General features: G+C 40.9%; 4 protein-coding genes and 1 long non-coding RNA gene across 6 annotated transcripts; all 5 read right to left on the bottom strand.

Annotated features, from left to right (window-relative positions):
• Positions 1-888: 888 nt before the first annotated feature.
• LOC118412379 lies at positions 889-3,073 on the bottom strand. Of its 2 annotated transcripts, none has more exons than XM_035815214.1 (3): positions 2,899-3,073; positions 2,360-2,455; positions 889-1,166 (listed from the first exon to the last, which is right to left on the bottom strand). In XM_035815214.1, the coding sequence occupies exons 1-3, from the start codon at positions 2,953-2,955 to the stop codon at positions 993-995; spliced, it is 327 nt and encodes a 108-aa protein (XP_035671107.1). In that variant the 5' UTR covers positions 2,956-3,073; the 3' UTR covers positions 889-992. The 2 variants fall into 2 exon arrangements, with proteins under 2 accessions (XP_035671107.1, XP_035671108.1); XM_035815215.1 differs by lacking the exon at positions 889-1,166 and adding an exon at positions 1,752-1,976.
• A 2,345-nt stretch (positions 3,074-5,418) lies between these two features.
• Positions 5,419-7,616, bottom strand: LOC118412381. Its single transcript, XM_035815217.1, has 3 exons — positions 7,475-7,616; positions 6,836-6,925; positions 5,419-5,672 (listed from the first exon to the last, which is right to left on the bottom strand). Exons 1-3 carry the CDS (start codon positions 7,514-7,516, stop codon positions 5,499-5,501), a joined length of 306 nt encoding a protein of 101 aa, XP_035671110.1. The 5' UTR covers positions 7,517-7,616; the 3' UTR covers positions 5,419-5,498.
• A 593-nt stretch (positions 7,617-8,209) lies between these two features.
• LOC118412382 lies at positions 8,210-9,921 on the bottom strand. The gene is made up of 3 exons (XR_004830758.1): positions 9,789-9,921; positions 9,159-9,248; positions 8,210-8,454 (listed from the first exon to the last, which is right to left on the bottom strand). It is a non-coding gene; the product is annotated as an uncharacterized LOC118412382 (long non-coding RNA).
• Positions 9,922-13,020: 3,099 nt separating this feature from the next.
• LOC118412380 (dickkopf-related protein 4-like) lies at positions 13,021-14,494 on the bottom strand. The gene is made up of 3 exons (XM_035815216.1): positions 14,354-14,494; positions 13,759-13,848; positions 13,021-13,295 (listed from the first exon to the last, which is right to left on the bottom strand). The coding sequence occupies exons 1-3, from the start codon at positions 14,393-14,395 to the stop codon at positions 13,113-13,115; spliced, it is 315 nt and encodes a 104-aa protein (XP_035671109.1). The 5' UTR covers positions 14,396-14,494; the 3' UTR covers positions 13,021-13,112.
• A 1,008-nt stretch (positions 14,495-15,502) lies between these two features.
• LOC118412383 (U1-hexatoxin-Iw1a-like) lies at positions 15,503-20,558 on the bottom strand. Its single transcript, XM_035815219.1, has 4 exons — positions 20,513-20,558; positions 17,835-17,948; positions 17,455-17,544; positions 15,503-15,675 (listed from the first exon to the last, which is right to left on the bottom strand). The coding sequence occupies exons 2-4, from the start codon at positions 17,874-17,876 to the stop codon at positions 15,523-15,525; spliced, it is 285 nt and encodes a 94-aa protein (XP_035671112.1). The 5' UTR covers positions 17,877-17,948; positions 20,513-20,558; the 3' UTR covers positions 15,503-15,522.
• Between the last annotated feature and the right edge of the window lie 510 nt (positions 20,559-21,068).

Below are 21,068 nucleotides of genomic sequence, written 5' to 3'. Positions count from 1 at the left end.
ACTAAAATTTATACTTGGTTGTCGATCATATAGGTTATTTAGACATCCAGGTAGTAAGATACGCCAAAAAGTAGTTACTCAAGCAACTGGATATGAGTCGTGAACATGTCATAGAAATTCAACTGTCTTGTTAGAAAAAAAAAGCCTTGTTAGTGGTTGGTTCTGCCACAGCCTGCTTGAAAATTCCACGACATTAAAATCATACGACAGCATACTGATACTACGAATGTGACCGCTCCTTTACCCATAATCCACGGCAGGCTCATGCATATATGGATAGCCTATCGTCAAGGGATATAAGTGTCTAGTTTCGCATGTTTAGATTCCATAGCCATCACAATATGTGTGTCAGGATGGCTTTTTGAAATGTGCTTATAACCAAAAAGAGTCAAGGAAGTTGATATTTCAGTGCACATGACAGTAATCCAATTCCCTCTATGACTTCCCTCCCTTTTGTTCCTCGCAGTGAATCCAAGCTGTACTACCCCTATCTAATATCCTAGCACATAAGTCGGTCGGGGTTGTTACCTACGTGAAATGGAGATATTGTAGCGACTGTGATGGAGATGTCTTTCCGCAAGATAAATAGAGAACTCCTTGATGGATCGTTTTGATATTTGGTATGTGGGTAGACGTTGAAATGCTCGTTTTGCTCTTGTTGACACTGCTGTGAGGCATTTCATGCGGTTCTACTATCTATTTTACCTGGTACACAAATAGGGGATGGTGCCCGGGTGGTGAGATAGAAAAGAAAAATAGAAAGGCCAAGGGAAGGTCATTGAGTATCTACTAAAACTACATTTACGGAATCAAAAACATACGTTATCGAGTGCTATTTAATAGTATAGAAGATTCCACATTTACTAAAGCGTAGACAAGACGGCCAAGCCTTTTTCTCGGATCAATTTTATTTCAATTCTTATCAATTTGCAAGGGTTTGGCTGCAATATTCTTTATTCTGGCCATAGTTATGGAGTGACGGCCCAGCGACCTCAAAATCCGCCACCAGATCCCACCACGTCTGGGATGGGCACGCACCAGCTGTCTCCGGTGAAGACGTCGAAGACGAAGTTCTGGTTGTAGTCCACACACTCCAGCCCCTCGTCACAGGAGCACAGACCGGTCAGCGTCAGGCTGTCCACGTTACAGTACTCGTACAGGCCGGGCTGCAGGGTGAGAAATACACAAAATTGAGAAGATATTTGTCTCCACACAACATGTTCCTCTACACACATTTTACCTTCCATTGAACGTCCCGGTAGTCCGTCAGCTACCGTCCTCAAGGCCATGATCATGCAGCTACCTTCTCTCCCCCAGGTACATCTGCAATGTCTCGATCTGATGAAACTAGTCACGGACATACCTGTAGGCTTTAAGTACATCCAGATATCTTTCCCTTAGCATCTTTTCTGATTGCTGTCCTTTGACGTTGCGTCGATATTCCCAATAGAGTGGGAATAGTGTATATATACATACATACATGTAGCCTGGAGCCCGAACGCATCATAGCTGCCGAGCCTCTTTCGTCCTTTTTGGTCAAGGTTGCATCGGAGTCAGAGTAGCGACCGCTGCAAACGACCTCTAGCTTTGGACATAACTATACATATACGTACCTAATAGTATATATCAATCCTACATGCAAGGACACGAATTTTAAGCTTACGTTACGGCGATATACTCCTTTCAAATGGTGGAATGAACTGGTTGCAATTACCGTACAAATGTAATGTTATGTATGAAAGATTCGGACAAAGTTTTCATCATGAATTTTATTCACGTCAAAAACGACGAACGGGGGAAGCGTAGGTTCTCGGACGGGCCGACTAGACGTCCGGCAGGGCCACACACCAACTGTCCCCGGTCACAACGTCGAAGACGAAGTTTTGGTTGTAGTCGACACACTCTAGCCCCTCGTCGCAGGGACAGAGCCCAGTCAGGGTTAGGCTGTTGGAGTTGCAGTAGTCGTACAGGCCGGGCTTGGGGAAATACACAGTATAGCCTCCACGTCAGTGTGTACGCAAACATTGGACAAATGTTTGTAGCATATGATTAAAATAGGGCTGTCTGTAGTTTTAGGGGTAGATATCATACTGGCGCATTGGATAGTTTTCTACGAATTCGACCCTTTTAGACCAGATAAAACGCTAAAGAACCCAGTCAAAGGAGACCCTTTGGCAGGATTGTCACTGGCCATGGCCGCCTGTTATACGACGTTTTGCCAGGGGAACAACAGCATGATCTGTTTAGAGATCTAGCCTTGGCTATTCGTACATGCACTAGCCTATACACAGTAGAAGTCTCCGTCATAACATACTGTTTTGTAAGGCTTTCGTGTCCTTTAAGAACGTTATGTCCTTACCCTGGGCTTGCAGCTGTTCAGGACGATGCTCCGCTCACAGCATTCGTTGGGTTCACAGTCCGCATCCGTGGAGCAGAAAGGCTCGAATATCAGACCCTGTAGTAAGAAGTAAATGTGAAGGGTTACGTTATAGTACGCAGGAACTCTACTATGGCGTTATATATTGCTACAGCACACAAGAATCATTCAGGGACGGATTGACAATAAGAACGTAGTCCCTTCATTTCGAAAAGCGCCGATTTCCAAGGGAACTCCTGAATGTTAGCAGAATATAAACTTAGGAGCCCAGATCATGAATACTACAAGCAAAATACAATAGCAGAAACAAAATATACGAAGTAGCTAGATGACAATGGTGAATAACAATGATTTAACGCAACTACACACTGAGACACAAGCTGTGGCGGCAAGTCATCGTCGTTTGCTACCACACTTTGCAGTTTGTCAAACATAGTCAATTTTTATAACATTTCTCACAATAATAGTACAGTAATATGTACGTATGCAGTCAAGTAAAAAGATTGCAAAATTCAACACACCTCTGTGGTGTAGAAGATGGCGGCGAAGGCCAGGAAAGCCAGGAAAGACTTCATCATTGAGCCGGTGAGGTCAGATCAAACGGGAAAGAACCTTCTGTCTAGAATTGCTTTTGTACCGTGTGCCGTTTCAGGATGACGAAACATCTACCATCATACTGACCCACCTAATAAGGAGAGAGTTAAGGGACGATTCAGGTAACACAAGGGGTATTATTATCATTCTGAAAGGCACTGGAAACCATTGCATTATCATTTTCTCAGAGTTCCTTCGGATACTTGTAGTCCCAGAGGAACACAGGACAGCAACTATCCTTATTTTTAGGGAGGGGTTGCTAGTCCGTCCCCTTAAACTCGCTCGAGACACATCCTCAAACATTGGACCCAAATTTTACGTCCCTTCCGAAAGACTGATGCAGCCCCAACCGAGATGCCCTTCCCAGGGTGGAACTGAGATCTCGCAGTTACCAACCAATTGAAATCATGAGCTTGACCGTGAGGGACACCCCTTTCCCATAGTATCATGATCAGGGCATAAATTGTCACTAATAGCAATCACGAATATCATTATTATCATACAATGTAAGAAATAAGAAATAAGCGAGAATGGTGGAGACTCAATGAATTGCCATATGTCAGAGATATAACGATCCGTCCCCTCTGCATATGACGACATTCAAGGACTTGGTATCGTGACCTTATGGGGTGTGGCATCCGAAAGGCACAAGAAATGCAAATATGAAACACCTGATAGGCCATTCAAGATATTTGAAGACGCATGTATACACGTTACCGTTTTTGCTCGATTCATAGTAAAAACGATGACGATTTTTTTTCTTGCTGTCGGGGGGAGCAAGCTGTCCACATTCAAACAAATTTTACGCATTGGTTGCTGATTTCTCTTGCCTAAAATATTTTGCTGCTCGGTAACGTCAAAAATGACTTTCAAAAAGGTACAGTTTTATTCTGTAACACGATTAGGCCATGTTGATTTGATTATATGGATGGCATACTCCCCAAACTGGTGCGAGTGTGGGAATAAAAAAAAGTTTAACAAAAACGGTTGCCTTCCTTATGAGATCTTATTTGTTGCGAAGTCGTTGTTGAACTAACGACTGAACACACACAGCTTGGTAAACCGAACAATATATTCTTTTTTTTTCTTTCACATCTTTTTCATTGACTTGGGGACTGACTGCCATTCTGCGACATTAAGTAACCATCGTTTATATATATTTTTGTCAATTGATGACGTGTATTTGCTTATTTTCTAGCTGCTTTATACGGTTTACAGTACCGTCAAAACTTTTTCTGGAAACAGACGTTTTTGAGTGGATGTCATCCATAAAATCAAATAAAAAGGGCCTTATGTACACATGAGCAATCTATGACAATATGCATTTTTGACAAATTACAAACAAAGGCAAAAAATCCGAATTTGTTCACCATATTCATAAAACAACCTTTATAATATAGTTAATATCTTGCCCAGTACACTGCGCGTGCGCAATAGCACTTCACCAGGCAAGATTCTGAGTTACCGTTCACTTGTCCTGGCAAGGTCAATAGAGTCAACATTACCGGCAGAGGTTTGAAAAAGTCGCTAGCTGTATTCAGCTGAGATACGGCTATCTGCAAAGTTTGAGCGTCAGCTGTCAACGGTCTCACGAGATATCGCGAAAGGAGCTCGCATGGTATCCGGCACGTCTCACTGAGACTTGTCATCAGACTAAGTGTCGTCAATGTTGGAAGACGATAGAAAGAAGATAGCACGGGAGTAAAATGATAAACTGGATTGCGAAGCTGCCATTTTTGCCTGGCCTGACATAAGTTGTGGAGTTGCTTTGGAATGCATTTAGTCACGGAAAAGGACACATACTTTTCTATGTATATCAACGCAACGGACCCAGATGGACTGTATTCATTAGGCTCCCATTATATATATATTTGTTTGGATAATCCTATTGCTTTTTCGGGAGGGACTTTTCGGTAAGAGCTGCATATAGCTGTGCTAGGAACTCGAAGTGTGTATGTGCATTTATATATATTCAAGGTAAACTGTCATTGAGCTCTTTCACCCATAGGTCTAATGTACTGATATACGCAAAAAAGACGTAATCAAGTTAGGACCCTCAACTCTTAAGACTCACAAAATTCATAACTCCTTATCAATTTTAATTCCGACATTTTGCAATGACGTAGGACATAGAAACATCTTTTTGGTATTCCGATATTTTTCAATGTAGGACATTACGAGGAAACTTCTGACCTTGAAGTGAACGACACAACATTCAAAAAGCCATGAGAGAACATATCGGGTCACAAACATTGTTATATCTGAACTAGATTCTATTTCATTGACATGCATGCAAGGCATTTTGTACCTAGTCGACAATAATCCTAAAGACAGTAAAGAGTGACCAACTATAGAATGAAAAGGTCCAGCTATTCGATGTTCTTCGTCTCGCTGGACGCCTATTTGAATTCAACTCTCTGACAATCAACGACACATACGAAAGTCAATCTACATGACAAGTTGCTTTATTTGGTCCGCAACATCTAAAGAACTTTCTCAGAGAGATCGGACGGCAATTTTCCTCAGATTAGACCCCGTTCCCGCTGCCGGGCTCCGCGGGCGCGGTGACGCACCAGCCGTCGCCGCTGAAGAAGTCGGAGAAGGCGCTGGTGCCGTAGTCGGCACACCTCAAGCCTTCTGCGCAGTCGCAGTAGCCGGTGACGGAGAGGGCGTCGTTGTTGCAGGAGTCGTACAGGCCGGGCTGGGGAGAGAGACACAACAGTTGAGAATGCTAATTCATTTCAGATGATGTCAGTGGGGGGTACAGGTTGTTTCGCAACAATGTCAGTTCGCAACCGTCAGTTCGCAACAAGGCAAGTCTTTTCGCAACAAGGTACAAGTCGTTTCACAACATTTTAATGTTATTAATCTTGATACCCTAATAGTATTAGAAATAGTATCCCTAACATAGTACAATTATGTTAGGAAGACTCCTTCCTGTGCACGACACGTATGAAACTATACCACCCGGCGCATGAAAATCATCGGGCTGTCAGGTCCATGCGGCCCCATGTTCCTCTGCCGCCGGGGTTGTCTTTCGCACCCGGTAAGATTTTTACGTGGAAGCAGTACAATTATGTTAGGAATACGATTTCTAATACTATCAGGCTATCAAGTTTAATAACATTAAAATGTTGCGAAACGACTTGTACCTTGTTGCGAAAAGACTTGCCTTGTTGCGAACTGACGGTTGCGAATTGACATTGTTGCGAAACAACCTGTTACCTCAGTGGGATGTGTGGTGGGGCAAATTAGCATAAAAAGATTAAGAAAATGGCGGCTTTCCATTCTGTATCACCAAGAGAAAGATGTGAAAAAGGAGTAGGACAAAGTAAAAAAAATATTAGGCTTTAGAAACATAAAAGATGTGTCTACACAAATAATATGAACCCCCCGGCCCATGTAATAAAATTCTCATTACCGCCGAACTTCAACTAGGGTCATATTCCTTTCCTAACAGGACAGAACTCCAAGACATAACGTTACTTACAGTTAGATAATTGCCGTTACCATAAGTTACTGTTAGTTTGAGAGAAGAGTATCGCAAAGCACATTTACACAGTACTAAACACTTAGTAGCAGGTAAAAAAGATAATAGCTATTTAATTTTGCTGTGGAACCTAACTTTGCTTACACAAACTAAAAGCATGATAATGATTTCTTGTCTGGATGTAGTAGAGGATGAGAAGAATCTTGGTAAAGTTTCAGGTCTGAAGTACTAATCTACAACCAGATCAACGGTGCGTAATGTATAGTATCAAGCTGCCCGTTTGACTCCCTTAGCCGGCTAGACTCCTATGCCAGTTTTGATACTATCTTATGGCACCATAGGATCTGCTTGGATATTACTGAAGTACTCCTTACCCTGTCCTGGCAGGTGTTAATGATGAAGGACCTGACGCAGCACTCGCCGGGATCACAGTCGGAGTCCCCGTTAGGACACAGCCACGCCGCCTGGGGGGAAACAATGTACACGTTACCAACAAAATGTAACGTTACAGATGGTAGTTAAACCATAGCACATTTTGCCAATGCCTATAACTTATGTAGTCTGTTCAATCAATCGTATTGAATACTCTCATGACAATCGGATTGCCAAGTGCAGCAATGTCTTTTTTCAAAAGAAGGTTGGATGTAGGTGGCATCATGTAAAAAGATGTTCCATATGACTTTTAAATTTTATTACAAATTTAAAACTAGATGAAAGTTTGGATAACGGCCCACCTCACTTGAAACACTAGAAATGCGGCGACGATGATGATGATCCGGATATAAAATTACTGCCACAATATTGGTCTGAAGCAAGACAAGCTTTACCACTTCAGTCATACGTAATACGTTTCTGAGATAATTGTTTTTTTTTCCAGAGCGTTAGTGACAGTAGATTTGAGTAACGTCCTTGATTTAAGACATCATCTTTTGACAATTGTGGAACAGTTGTAGGAATATGTAGAAATAGTTTGAACTCGTGGTTACACATAACAGGATATCATGACTACTCACGTTAGCGGCGGCCACAAAGGCGAGAAGAAGGACAACTTTCATGATGATGTGGATAGTGGAGGGTCAGTCAGTGTGTGGAGAGAGCCCAGAAGACAAGGCCCCGTATTTATTATTGTGTGTCTATATTTTACGTTACTCAATGTATGTTTGTAAACATTCTTGTCCGGCTTCTGTTGGTTGCACAAACATCCTAATTCCACGTTTTCCGTGGGTAAGGGAGGGGCCATGTTCCGGACCTTATCAGGAAAAGACTATGTGTAACTATACGCAAGGTATACAAGTATGTCAAACATATTTTCGTTTAAAAGAGGGAAGAAAATCTAGCATCAAAATAAATTTCGAATTTACAGCTAGCGGAATGCTGGAGGAAAAGAAGAAGAGAATTCCAAAGAGTCAGTGGCCTAAAATGGGCTTTAGTCAGAAACGTCTCAACCTCCAGGTATGCCCTTTTGGTCACTGACCTTTGCTATGTTAGTTAAAACTACAACTCGAACTAAAGGCTATATCGTATATCATTCTCAGAAGACCTTGGCAACAGTGGCAACACCTGCAGACAGCACGGACTGGCTATGCTATCTTACTTTTAGTTTGTTCGGTCAATATACTTTCAAGGCTTTATAGGTGATGAGAGAGATATCAAACGCGACAGTCAGTCCGCGTGGTTCTGAGGTTATTTCAGTGCTGCCAAGCAAGATGTACTATATATTCACAAATGACATGACACAAACACAAATCTATGCGTATGACGTGTTAATTTATTTAGTCCTCAGCAGTCAGCTGCCTTGAACTGAAGATTACAGGATCAGGTGGCATTAGTTTGCGCCATTTCCGCTGCCGACGTCGTGGACACACCAGCCGTCACCGTTGAAGAAGTCGGAGAAGGAGCTGGTGCCGTAGTCAGCACAGACGTAACCGTCCGCGCAGTCGCAGTAGCCGGTGACGGAAAGGGCGTCGTTGTTGCAGTTGTCGTACAGTCCGGGCTGGGGGGGAAATATGATGGAGGGATGAATGAAGGAAGGAAGGAAGGAAGGAAGGAAGGAAGGAAGGAAGGAAGGAAGGAAGGAAGGAAGGAAGGAAGGAAGGAAGGAAGGAAGGAAGGAAGGAAGGAAGGAAGGAAGGAAGGAAGGAAGGAAGGAAGGAAGGAAGGAAGGAAAGAAGGAAGGAAGGAAGGAAGGAAGGAAGAAATGAGAGTGAATGAATGAATGAATGGAGAAAGGAAGGAAGGAATGAATGAAGGAAGGAAGAAAGGAAGGATGGAAGGAGGGAATGAAGGAACTAGGGAAAGAAGGAAATACCTTTATTGTACGTATTGCACTTTAAGGCATTCATTCATTCATACAGGTACATGGTGATAAAGATACTGAGTACAACAAAAGTGATATAGCAATTTTGTATCTTACTACATGCATACTAGTATGTATATGTTCAACTTCTTCTCGCTTCTTAAGACAGCTTAAGACGGATAGACAGAGCTGATATTCCCATGTGTATGGCGGGGATGGAGAGTCCCATCTGACAGGACTTCACGGAAAGATCATTGTCAACGCGTTAACGTTGGGTAGAGATCGCCGGGAAATAGGAATAGAAATGAGCCGATTAAAAAGAAGATGGGTAAGAATAAGACGTTGTGACTGTTAAGATATATCAATACAATTTGGCTCATACTGGGCTCAAGTTTACGTACCCTGTCATGGCAGGTGTTGATGAGGAAAGATCTGACACAGCACTCGCCGGGGTCGCAGTCCACGTCACCGTTAGGACACAACCACGCCGCCTAGCGGATAAGAACATACCAGCAAGTCTTACGTTAGTTAGAACTTTTTCTATCAGAAGAATAGTCTGGCTTCAGTAAGGCGCCATGATACGACTTTTGTATAAAGGAAATGTCAAGCGTCCAAGCATCAAAAGTCAAGCGTCGTGACGGCAGTGACTTCCAGTTTTTAATATGCAAATTCTAATGTATCTATCAAACCATGGTTCTCGCTGAACGTTGCCTCTTTCGCAATTAATATTAAAATCATAGCTTAACTTATCTAATTCAATTCTATTCACATGTATTTCATAAGGATTGGTCAGGATGCAAAATACTTATGCGAACTCTCTTCTCAAAACATAAATGCAGAACAAGAATATAAGCACAATTCACCATACATGAAAATGCAATATGGATACAGAAAAGTAATCATTGAGTTAAAGAACAAGCTAGTATACGCCAAGTATGATAATCTACCTGTACAATGGACACAAATGTACTATATAGAAAATGTTTCAGTTCCTTGTAAGATAAAGTTCATATCTAGATATCAATACTCACGTTGGCGGCTGCCACAAAGGCGAGAAGAAGAACGATTTTCATGATGATGTGGTTAAAGAGAAGGCCTATCAGCGAATAGGGGGATCCAGACTACACGGTCCTGTATTTATGGACTTGGAATTATCATACTACATGAACTTGCTGACCCTGCAAATAAAGAGTACGCCATGATTATGTGTGTAAACAGTCTAGTCCGGTTCGTATGGTAGTTCAAACATCCTACTGCCAGGGTTTCCATGGAAACGGGATGGGCCATCTTCCGGACCTTATCTGGCGAAAATGTGTAAATTTTGACATAGGTACATTGTACGTGAAGGAGCCAAGTTTTCTCTTTTCAAATATAGGGACATAAAAACCTTTCTTTTTACCATGCAGAACCCTAAACAATACAAAGGACGGTACTCAAGTTCTAGGAGTGGGTTCTGATCATTATATCTTACGATATAAGATGGAAATTATTTAATATTAGCAGTATCATAACATTATACATCTGTTAGCTTGTCTTTATAGTCAAACCCACTATGGTCATTTACGTCATTTCCCGTGATCGATTTTGAGGTCATTACCTGCAAATATCACAGAATGACCCTCTTTCTTTTATCTTATTGAGCCAGCGTGCTTTCATTGCTTTCAAGATGATGAAATATGCACACAAAAAAAACGTGACAGTCTGTTTACTTAACGTTTTTACTTCATCCGAAGAGAATGACGTATTGCATTGGGGATTGTCTAACTGTCTCTCTCTCTCTCTTCTCCCTCTGTCCTCTCTCTTTGAGTGAAGGGCCAAAGTGACCTCGTCATATAGAATTATTACTGTGGTTCATAGCATCAATGTCACTATAAAGAATATACATATACATTATACATCCTATATATTGTAATTGATAGCATAAATTGTGTACTCATAACACTGTGATTGAAAGCAATGACACTAGGGGTGGGCACCGGTACAGACCGTTTTTCTTTGTTGGACCGGTCCGAAAAAAATCAGCAGACCGGATTTCGGACCGATTAGAAAATGAACAAATTATACACCGGCACTACGGCGGGATACGTTTACGTGTTTTCGGGCTTATGTGTCCAAGCAAATAACAAGCGCGAAGTAGAGGAGAGTTGATAGTCATTTTACTTTATATAATAATAATAATTCATATTCTTTATTGCATATTCATGCCCGAAGGCTAAATGCACAGAAGGACCACATGTGGTCTTATGGATGCAAAGGCAAAACTAAACTTATACAGTGATTCTAAACTAGGCTACATGGAAAGAGAACTTATGTGTTACAACGGGTAACATATCGTACTATCGCTAATGTCTGCATCTAACATGTTCTTCTCTCTTTTTGAAACACGTGGAGATATATTTACATATTGCGTCAATCGCATGACCGTTCGTGCATGACATCAAGTATTTGAATAAGTCATGTTTTGACATTTTCTTGTAATCATTGTCTATTGTTCGTATTCATATAATGTACAATCTAGTAAAAAATGTGTCTCGTCTTCAAGATATAAGTGGTCACATAATTTACATGTTCTATCACCTAAAGGAGTACGATTATGCCTGTCGGATTCTATATGTAACGGATGGTCACTTATGCGAAATTTACACATAGCTCTGCGATGTTCAAAGCTTGAGATTCTACTATATGTTTCTTTTTCATATGTCTCTTTGAATGTTTTGTATGTCCTCAATTTGTTTCCTTGGGTTTCTTTCCGTCCCTTTGCTTAAGCTTGTAGTTCTGAATTAAATATTTGGATAAAGATCTTTCAACCATTGCTTTAGTTGATTTAGATGAGAGGGAACGTTGGAGTGGCCGTTTTTATACAGGTAGGCAAAACCGGACTCCTCTAAGAGTTTCCTTACATCAGATAACCAGCAGGGTGTTTTACGGCGATCTAGATCCTGCTGTACCATGTAAGCTTCATGACTACTTGTGCGCACTTCGTTGGCTAATCTAAAATAATAAATATACATCTGCATTGAGCTTCAATCCACAAGGGGAAACGCCCCAGTTCCGCTATACTTGCAAAATTACTGGCGTGCCTTCGAACACCAAGGATGTACTTACAGAATTTCAGATGAACTCTAATGATGATTTGTCGTTCAATTTGCTACTGCACCAGACTTCAGATCCATACAATAAAATCGGTCGAACAGTTTACAATGTAGTGATACAGAAGATCTAGTTTCTCCTAGTGTACTTCTAATACTAAATAATGCTCTTTGGGCCTTCTTTACAGCAGTGCTAAATGTACAACTTGCTGTAAACATAATGCCTAGGTAACAGTAAGTTGGAACTATCTCTATCGTTTTATTGTATAAAGAGAAGTATTGTATTAAAATCTGGGATTTTTGCATTCAACAAAAGGGGCCACTTATTTTCTAACTTCAACAAAAGGGGCCACTTATTTTCTAACTTAAAAGTTAGAAAATAAGTGGCCCCTTTTGTTGAATACAAAAATCCCAGATTTTAATTCAATACATTGCAGTATTTTAATCATCACCTAGGGTATGTTCATACTAAAAATAATGCAAATCCACCAATCCCTGCTTGACTTATTCTCTTCCAAAGATAACAACAAAATCGCTTGCTGCAATTCAAAACGAGCTGCCAGGGGGGCCAAATTTACACAACTGACTCCCTGTCCAAAGACGTATCCACTACAAAAAATCATGAACCTGGCACTTGAGGGAAATTTCACCACCAACTTTAAACCTCAGCTGCAGTACCATAGTACAAGACTATCAACCTTCTTCGAGGATAAAGGCACCAGAAAACCAAACCAAGCAGGATTTCACAAAAACTACAGAACATCTGATAACATGTTCATATTGAAAACTCCTATGTTTAACTCTTTAATACTATGTTTCCACAGTAAAACTTGGTCTGAAACAGAGGGAGTTAGTCAAGTTGTTTACATGAAGATAGGATTTTAAAACGCCAATGGACGTCGGATACTCAACTTTACAGAATACATTGGTAGCGGGATGGACCATTGTTTTGATTATAATAAGTTAACATGCAGATAATTAGGTCCAGGTTCATGTTCATGTTCAGGCCCTGACCTGGACCTGATCATCTGAACCTGGACCGTACCTGTACCTGAATTTGCTGTACCGGTACCCACCCCTAAAATGACACATTGGCAAAAATAGACCACGCTACGTGTGGCCTGTTTTTCATATATTGAAACCGCTTCCTGACCAGAAATAAGACAAACAAAAGTCCAGTCGTACAACATGCTGTTTTATTTGGTTCTCATCTTCAGACCAAAAGATCGAGCTTTCTCAGATCTACTGGAGGACACTTTTGGACCGTTATGCGTCGTTTCCAGCTGCAACTCTAGTGGCGCCAGTGGCCGCGGTGACACACCAGCCGTCGCCGACGAAGAAGTCAGTGAAGGCGCTGGTGCCGTAGTCGACGCAGGTCAAGCCATCCGCGCAGTCGCAGTAGCCGGTGATGGAGAGGCCCTCGTTGTTGCATGCGTCGTATAGTTGTCCCTGGGAATTGGGAAAAAGAGGCATGTTAGCTACCACTGCCAGGAAACCCTCGCCAAGAGACCCAAGATAAGAAGAATGAGAAGAGTAAAAAAATATCACTGTGTGACTTTGTGATTGTTTTTTTTTTCTAGACAGCTAAAGTGAACTTTTTATTTTCACCGCAGTTTTCCTATCAGCACAGTCAAAACACTTTCATTATACTCAAAATGGCTTGTCTGAGAATGTTTTTTACTGCCATAAAACCTTAACTTAACTTCAGAAGGTATGTTATTTTCCAATAGATTATGTATCAATGAATACACGATCAGCCAACTTTTTCGGCCAAGTTTAGGACTTCTTTAAACAATTAAGATTTAGCCATTTTTTATTAGCTTTTCAATACAGACGTGGAAATAAAATCAAACAGACTTTAAGACACGAGTATGATTTTTACGAATCTAGACCAAGGTCTCGTATTACGAACCATGGGCTGACAGCTGTTGACCACAAAGGATCTGACACAGCACTCGCCGGGATCACAGTCCACCACACCGTTAGGACACAGCCACGCCGCCTGCCGGACAAGAACATAACAGCAATGCTTACGCCAGTGTGATATTCAAGCATACTAGGAAACATTTGATCAACTACGACATTGCCATAAGCATAAATGTAGACACCATGGAACGGTTTGCATTAATAACGACTGGCATATTACTCAATTGAAAAGGGGGTCAGAAGTCTAACTTCATGTAGTTTGAAGTGTTTATATGCAATGGATATCTTCTACTGGCAGCCTTTGAATAATTTACTTTCAAGTCGATTTTCAGAAAATTCGTGTTATCTTTCCTTGGCCTGTTTTCTCGTCGTGCAAAAGGCAACACTCCGGTTCAAGAGTTGCGAATTAAAGATTTTACACATATAAATTTAGTAGCTACTACTTTCTATCTCCTCTGGCTTAGATTGCAATAGACCCGCTGCCGTTGTTGGATATTGTAAATGGTCTTTATGTGAAAATATCCATGCTTATTCTGTAAGTATACGTGAGATATAGATGGTATCTAGATATTGTTACTCACATTGGCGGCTGCCACAAAAGCAAGAAGAAGAACGGTTTTCATGGTGATGTAGTTAGGGGTCGTCAGCGAATAGACGGATCCCAGGCGAGAGGGCCTGTATTTATGCACTTCGAATCACCTCACGGACCTGCCGACCCCACAGTGAAGATTGTAATCATAGTAGTACAGTTTATGTGTGTGCAAACAGTCTTGTCCGGTTGGTATTGGACTTCAAACATCCTGACGGCATAGTTTCTATGAGGTTATCCTCCTGACACTCCGTGGTAAAATATTGTGCAACTTTTGAGTGCAGTACGTGAACAGAGCCACGTATTTTCCCGTTCGATATGGTACAAATGTAATATATGTACAAACAAGGTAGATTTAGACTTTGTGGAAGTCAGAAGAGAGCAAGTGACGGTACTGACTAGGAGTGACCTACAAATTTGGTTTATCTTGCGTGGTGAAAATTATTAAATGTGTCCTTGACGTCACTTTTTTGTGCAGTTCAAATGGCCACGATTCTGTTTGCCTACGTCATTTCCAGATGATCGATTTTGAGGTTAACACCTGCAAATACCACAGACTAACTATCTTCCTCTTGTGGCCGTGAGTGAATGTGCTTTTTTAAAGGTTTTCCACATGTCGAAATATGTACAGTGTGTTACAACACAATCTGCCGAGTAAATAGTAGGCAGATATTTTACCTCTAAGGGACGTCTGCTAGTCTGTCTATTTGTCTGCCTGTCTGTTGTATATCCATGTGTTCAGGTCTACTTTTATGTCACTCACAGTGTTCAAGCCTATGAATCTAGTACGACTAGTACTATAGTAGAATGACTTTTCTTAGAAAATGTAAGAGAAATCTTATTGATAAGAGGGCAGTCGGGACTTAGAGAATTATCAATATTCATCATAGCGAACGGGTACAGAAGCTTATTCTTTACACATGTTACATTTTTCGTAGAACTGTAAACCTGTCAATTTATAAATTTATAGGAAAATTGACAAAATTTGGCGTAACTTCATGTTTCGGAAGCACTTTCTTGTTACGAATGACACAAACACTAGTCTGTCTTTGCTTGGTGTTTCTTTATTTGGTTTACATCATTGAGTTGTATATGAACTTGAAAGTTTGATTCTTGTAGCTACTGTCATAAAACAACAGTTTTGGTCAGTTATGCGTCGTATTAAGCGGTGGGCGCGGTGACACACCAGCCGTCCCCGCTGAAGAAGTCTGAGAAGGAGCTGGTGCCGTAGTCTACACAGACCAAGCCGTCCTCACAGGGGCAGTATCCGGTGACGGCGAGGGCGTCGTTGTTACAGTTGTCGTACAAGCGCCCCTGAGTCGAGAGAGAGAAGAATAATGATTACTATTAAACATTAATGAATTCAAGAAACCCCTAGGAGGATACAAAACGTCAAATGTTAAACAGAGACAGACAGGAGATTAAAAGGTAAGAAGAATCAGTGTACAGAAGAAACGATTGTTGAGATATTTCTATTTCTATAAACTCATCATAGCCTTAAGGAGGGTCTGCATGCTCTTTTCCGTAAGGCGTAGGCAGGCCTTTTTAATTCCCGTAATTCGTAGGGTAAGCTATTTTATTTCACGTAATTCGTAGTGAGGATGGAAAATTTACCGTAAAGCGTAGCCAGTGTATTTCACGTAAGGCGTAATCTAGCCTAAAAATTTCACGTAAAGCGTAATTAAGCCTAAAAATTACCCGTAAATCGTAGCTGGCCTCCCAAATTTCGTAAGTCGAAACGTAGTCTACCAGTAAATTTAGTCCTTCAAAACACAGGAAATTGCGTTTCAGAGGATCAAGATTTCAAAATTTCGCCGGACCTCACTTGCGACTCCTTTCACCTTCGGTCATCTACATGGTAAAAATATGGTATGTACCCTCAAAAATCTTCTTTTTTTTGCAAATAGAAATGTCATTGAAGTTAGCTTAGTCTGCCAGCAAAATTTGCCCATCAGAATGCAGGAAATGTCATTTTAGAGGGTCAAGATTTCAAAATTTCCATGGTCCTCCTTGTGCCGCCTCGCGCCTTTGGAACTCGAAATTCTGAAAATATGTTGGGGATGTGTGTCAACCTCAAAGATCTGTTTTGCTAATAGAAATTTGCCCATCAAAATGCACAAAATATCGTTTTATAGAGGGTCAAGATTTCAAAATTTAGCCGGATCTTCTTTGCCACTCTATTCACCTTCGGTCATCGACTTCGTAAAAAATATGTATCATGGCTGGGGGATGTGACGTGTCAACCTCAAACACATTTTTTACTGATAGAAATGTAATTTCACTTAGTTTTCTATAATAGCCAAAAAAACTGGCGTTTTAGGGGGGCAGGATTTCAAAATTTTCCCGGACTCTCCTTCGGCGCTCGACGTTGTAAAAATAAGTTGGCTGGCGTCACCCTCATAAGCTTACGCTGAACCCCTGGGACTCTTTAATTAGAAATGCCATTTAACTTAGCTTTGTTTGCCAGCGAAAATTTCCCTTCAAAATGCAGGGAATAGTGTTTCAGAGAGTCAAAATTTCAATCTTTCTTGCGGAGCACGACCCCGCCTCTGTCGAGTGTTGCCAGCCTTCCAGAATTTAGCGTAAACCGTTGTCAGCCTGTCTGAATTTAGCGTAAAACGTTGCCTACCTTCGTGAATTTAACGTAAAGCGTTGTCGACCGTCCCGAATTTAGCGTAAAGCTTTGTCAGGACCCCCCATGCAGACCCTCCTTAAGCAAAAGGGTTCTATTGTCACATAAGGATACTTCTAATGGGTGTGGGGCCCCTCGAGCCTCTCTGAGAAACTTAGTTGGCACAAAATAAACAGTATCTACAGTACTTTTCTAAGGAACAAATATCAAAATTTGGTTTGAATGTAAGTTCATCTGTGACGGTAGTTAACATAATGATACAATTTTCAAGACTTTATATCCGTACAAAAGCTTGTTGGTAAGCGCTTTATTTTGTGTACGGATATAAAGTCTTCAAAATTGTATCATTATCAAAATTTGGTATTAGCTTTTCAGCACAAACGTGGACTTGAACTTTGCATACACGAAAAGATTTTCTAGATTTAACGACGACTTCGACGATAGTCGAAACCATTACTAACCAAGAACTGGCAGGAGTTGACGAAGAGGGACCTGACACAGCATTGGCCGGGATCACAGTCGGAGTCACCGTTAGGGCACAGCCACGCCGCCTGGCGGACAAGAACATAACAGCAATTCTTACACCAAGCATCGTAATCATAGAAAACATTTAGCCAATTTTGAATTGTGGACCAGGTAACAGAAATTACGGACATGTTTGTGACTTAAATGATTCACCTGGCTACTATTTTCTCCATAGATTGTAATTGAGTCATGGTCATTGGCGGATATAATAAAGTTATTGTTCTTTCTGTGAAAAGTTCTAAGCATATTCAGTGTAAAAGTATGGCCTAATATTTTCCTGTATTAAAGATATAGTTGATATCTAGATATTACTTACGCTGGCGGCTGCCACAAAGGCAAGAAGAAGAACAATTTTCATGGCGATGTAGTTTAAGCACAGTTAGTCGGTGAACAAAGGGATCCTATGCTCCAATGCCCTGTATTTATTAGCCTTTGGACATAAACGTGAGATAAAGAATGTTATATTTTATCCCCAATACCGCTGGGAGGGAATTATTTTAGTAACGGTTTCCTATATAAATCAAATAAATTCCAAAAAGACACCGCACATTACGATCTTAAGCCAAAGGATGATTTTATGGGATACACTGCATTAAATGGATTTTGGTTTGTTATTTTCTTCACCCAATAGCTTATTCTTTATGGCTCCTGTGTCGTAATATGAAATGAAATGTACTTTGATATTGGAGTGGTTTTCACCACGGTTGTTGGTGTGAGACATTTTTAAGTCGTTTTCTAGCTTTGGAATAGTTCTTTTTCACAATTTCGGAATGTTCATTTTCCACACCGATATGAGCCTATTTGGACTAGTCCTTTGTTGGAGGATGGTGGGTGAAATTTCCAGCGTTTGCTCGCAAATGCTTTTTAGTCACCGATAGCATTTCAGTAAACGTGGCTCAGCTATCATGGTAGTACATATTAACATCCGAGTTGCCATACATGGCTAACGGAGGGCCGTCTTCCGGACCTTATCTTGTATAAACTTTGAACATTTTGCGCGAGGTATGTGAGGAGAACCACATGTCTTCTCTTTAGAAAGTGCGGACCAAATCTACCGCACCCAGCGTATATCTACATTATGCGAAAGAAAAGCAAGACAATTTTAGGAGTGGTTGGGTGGATCTAACTAAAAAGTACTGATACCGTGTGCGACAAAAAAGGACCAAACTCTGACGCAATCCACTGCAGTGATAGACATGGTCTGATGCTATTTTTGACACAGTCACTCAAAAGACGTAAGACGTGCGTCATTTCCTAAATATAGATTTCTCAATTATTGACAGTACAAATATGTGTAAGGATGGCTACCTTCCTTCAAATGTGGCCGGTCAACGTACTTTCAAGGCTTTTAGTTGGTGATACATTCGTGAAAACTGTTATGAGCATTCGTTGACATGTCTTTAAAATAGCCATATTTTCGATAAGCAGGTAAAATAAGCAGCTAATTTACAAATCCGCTGCAAGGCTTTGGCGATTTTGCCAGTAACGAAAAAGAGAAATTTGGCGATTTGCCACATTTCTGGCCGGTACTGCAGATGAGGTTTTGGCGGGGTATGCAGTCCCAACTTGTCAATGCTTATATATTTACAGGACATTAAAGTTTAAAGTAAGTGAGCACTTTTTGAAATATGTCCAGATGTTACATATATTTGGGATAATATTTCAGGCTTTTAAAACACTAGAAAAGATAAACCATAATAATTATGTTTTAGGCTTCAACATGGCCGCCATCGTCAGCCTTCTCTTTAACAAGTTTCGCCTTTACCGCCACTGTTCGTTCATTTGTATGTATGATATAAACATGGGCATCGATGCATCAACGCATAAATGAATATTAATCAGAAATATCTTGAGAGTTTGAAGCAATGGGAATGAAATACTGCAAACCCGTATCGAGCGTATGTTGAAAATGCACACCAATGTCTCCAAGCATGTGTCCAGTATAGACGACTATTTTGTCACAGGCACCCCGTCATGTGAACCAAGAGAAAAATGACAATCTCGTATGGCTGCACATTTTGGAAAGGCATTTCTATGATGTACAATATCACTTTATTGACGGTGTGAATATGTGAAAGTGCCCTCTCATACAACTCCACAACTACCACGTGATGCTGGCTGTCGTCCCAGGTTAAATAGACGATGTGTTCGTCGAAATCATCGCACACATACCATCTAGCGTTAACTCTCCAAACTACACACTTCAGGGAATTTGAAGCAGACATTATAATCGACAAAGGGCTACAATCGCAAACAACCTGCGTAGTGAAAAAAGTAGGTTGATAACAGACCTGACTCACGTAGACATACTCATGATCAAGCCTCACGCCTGCGAACATTGGCCTATTTTAACGCAGGCACAAGAGTAGCTGGTCTCGGAGCTTTGCATACGTATACGTAGCTAGTCCCTAAACCTGCTGGTTTCTTTGATATGGCTTGTATTCTTCGGAGTCATAATACAGCATATATATATATATATATATATATATATATATATATATATATATATATATATATATATATATATATATATATATATGCATGCGCAGTTTACAGCGCTTTTATTTGGGGGGGGGGGGGCTGTACCGTTTTCTTGTTCATGAATTGCTTGTATGTGTTACGACAAATTTTCTGCAATAAAATTAGCACAATCGGAAATGCGTCCCACAAAATGCACCAATCCAGGTTGTCCTCGGTGAAAAAAAAAATTGTTCATACAGCTGTGATCAACTGTATCAAAAGAGATTCTGTTTGTCATCATGATCAAAAAACAGTCAGGAGGATGGGGTATGATCCAGATTCATCTTCATTTCTTGGATTTTCGAGACCAGATTTTCCGAAGACCAGATTGCTGACAGTCCGTTCTTTCATTCGTTCGGACCCTTCCAATGGCACATAGGCAGCAAGTTTCCCTACAGGGCATGTAGTAGGGTATGTATTCTCGTACGGAGTGATTGCTTATCCTTCCTATATAATATAACGTACTCGAAGTACCTCTTCAAACGCAAATCATTTTACGTCCCTTCCGAAAGACGGGTTCAGGCCCAACCGTGATGACCTTGCCATGTTGGAACCAACTAGTTGAGATACAGGAGCACTCCTAACTGCTGACTGTGCGTCACCTAAATTAGTACCGGGACGAAAAGTCAACAAATTCGCATGACAGTCCGCGTGGGTGAGATGGTCCTAAAATAGAGGCTGTGTACACACGACATAACGCGCTTCCTGATCACTTAGGAAAATAAAGCTGATTACAAAATAATTAAGCTTTCCCATATTCATACCTGTCCAGTTTCTGCTGATAACTAGTGACAGGATGACGTACCTTTGTGGACAAAGGCCTGACGTCGTGCGTAGCATCTTCACATTACGCAAATCATAGCAAATTGTGAGTCATTAGAGCAAACGTTTTGGGAAACATTACATGATTGGTCTTTTTCAGTATTGTCACACTTGCAAAGCAAACGTATGGAATTCTGAACTTAATCTCCTCTCTTCCTGATGTCAGACGCTTTATGTCAAAAGCTTTCAATATCGATCATTAATATTA

Source organism: Branchiostoma floridae, chromosome 3 (assembly GCF_000003815.2).
Source record: "Branchiostoma floridae strain S238N-H82 chromosome 3, Bfl_VNyyK, whole genome shotgun sequence".
NCBI classification, from domain to species: Eukaryota; Metazoa; Chordata; class Leptocardii; order Amphioxiformes; family Branchiostomatidae; genus Branchiostoma; species Branchiostoma floridae.
Note: the sequence above shows the minus strand (reverse complement) of the source record. Positions and strands in the feature narration are given on the sequence as shown.

Bases quoted from the DNA above. Each gene is read 5' to 3' on its own strand.
- LOC118412381 (XM_035815217.1), bottom strand. From the start codon at position 7,516: ATGAAAGTTGTCCTTCTTCTCGCCTTTGTGGCCGCCGCTAAC. The intron at 6,926-7,474 runs GTGAGTAGTCAT...GTTTCCCCCCAG, and splicing joins CCTTTGTGGCCGCCGCTAAC to GCGGCGTGGCTGTGTCCTAA. The intron at 5,673-6,835 runs GTAAGGAGTACT...CTCTCTCCCCAG, and splicing joins TTAACACCTGCCAGGACAGG to CCCGGCCTGTACGACTCCTG.
- LOC118412380 (XM_035815216.1), bottom strand. From the start codon at position 14,395: ATGAAAACCGTTCTTCTTCTTGCTTTTGTGGCAGCCGCCAAT. The intron at 13,849-14,353 runs GTGAGTAACAAT...CTTGTCCGGCAG, and splicing joins CTTTTGTGGCAGCCGCCAAT to GCGGCGTGGCTGTGTCCTAA. The intron at 13,296-13,758 runs GTTCGTAATACG...CCCAATTCCCAG, and splicing joins TCAACAGCTGTCAGCCCATG to GGACAACTATACGACGCATG.
- LOC118412379 (XM_035815214.1), bottom strand. From the start codon at position 2,955: ATGATGAAGTCTTTCCTGGCTTTCCTGGCCTTCGCCGCCATCTTCTAC. The intron at 2,456-2,898 runs GTGTGTTGAATT...TTCTTACTACAG, and splicing joins CCATCTTCTACACCACAGAG to GGTCTGATATTCGAGCCTTT. The intron at 1,167-2,359 runs GTAAGGACATAA...CTCACCCTGCAG, and splicing joins TGAACAGCTGCAAGCCCAGG to CCCGGCCTGTACGAGTACTG.
- LOC118412383 (XM_035815219.1), bottom strand. From the start codon at position 17,876: ATGAAAATTGTTCTTCTTCTTGCCTTTGTGGCAGCCGCCAGC. The intron at 17,545-17,834 runs GTAAGTAATATC...CTTGTCCGCCAG, and splicing joins CCTTTGTGGCAGCCGCCAGC to GCGGCGTGGCTGTGCCCTAA. The intron at 15,676-17,454 runs GTTAGTAATGGT...CTCTCGACTCAG, and splicing joins TCAACTCCTGCCAGTTCTTG to GGGCGCTTGTACGACAACTG.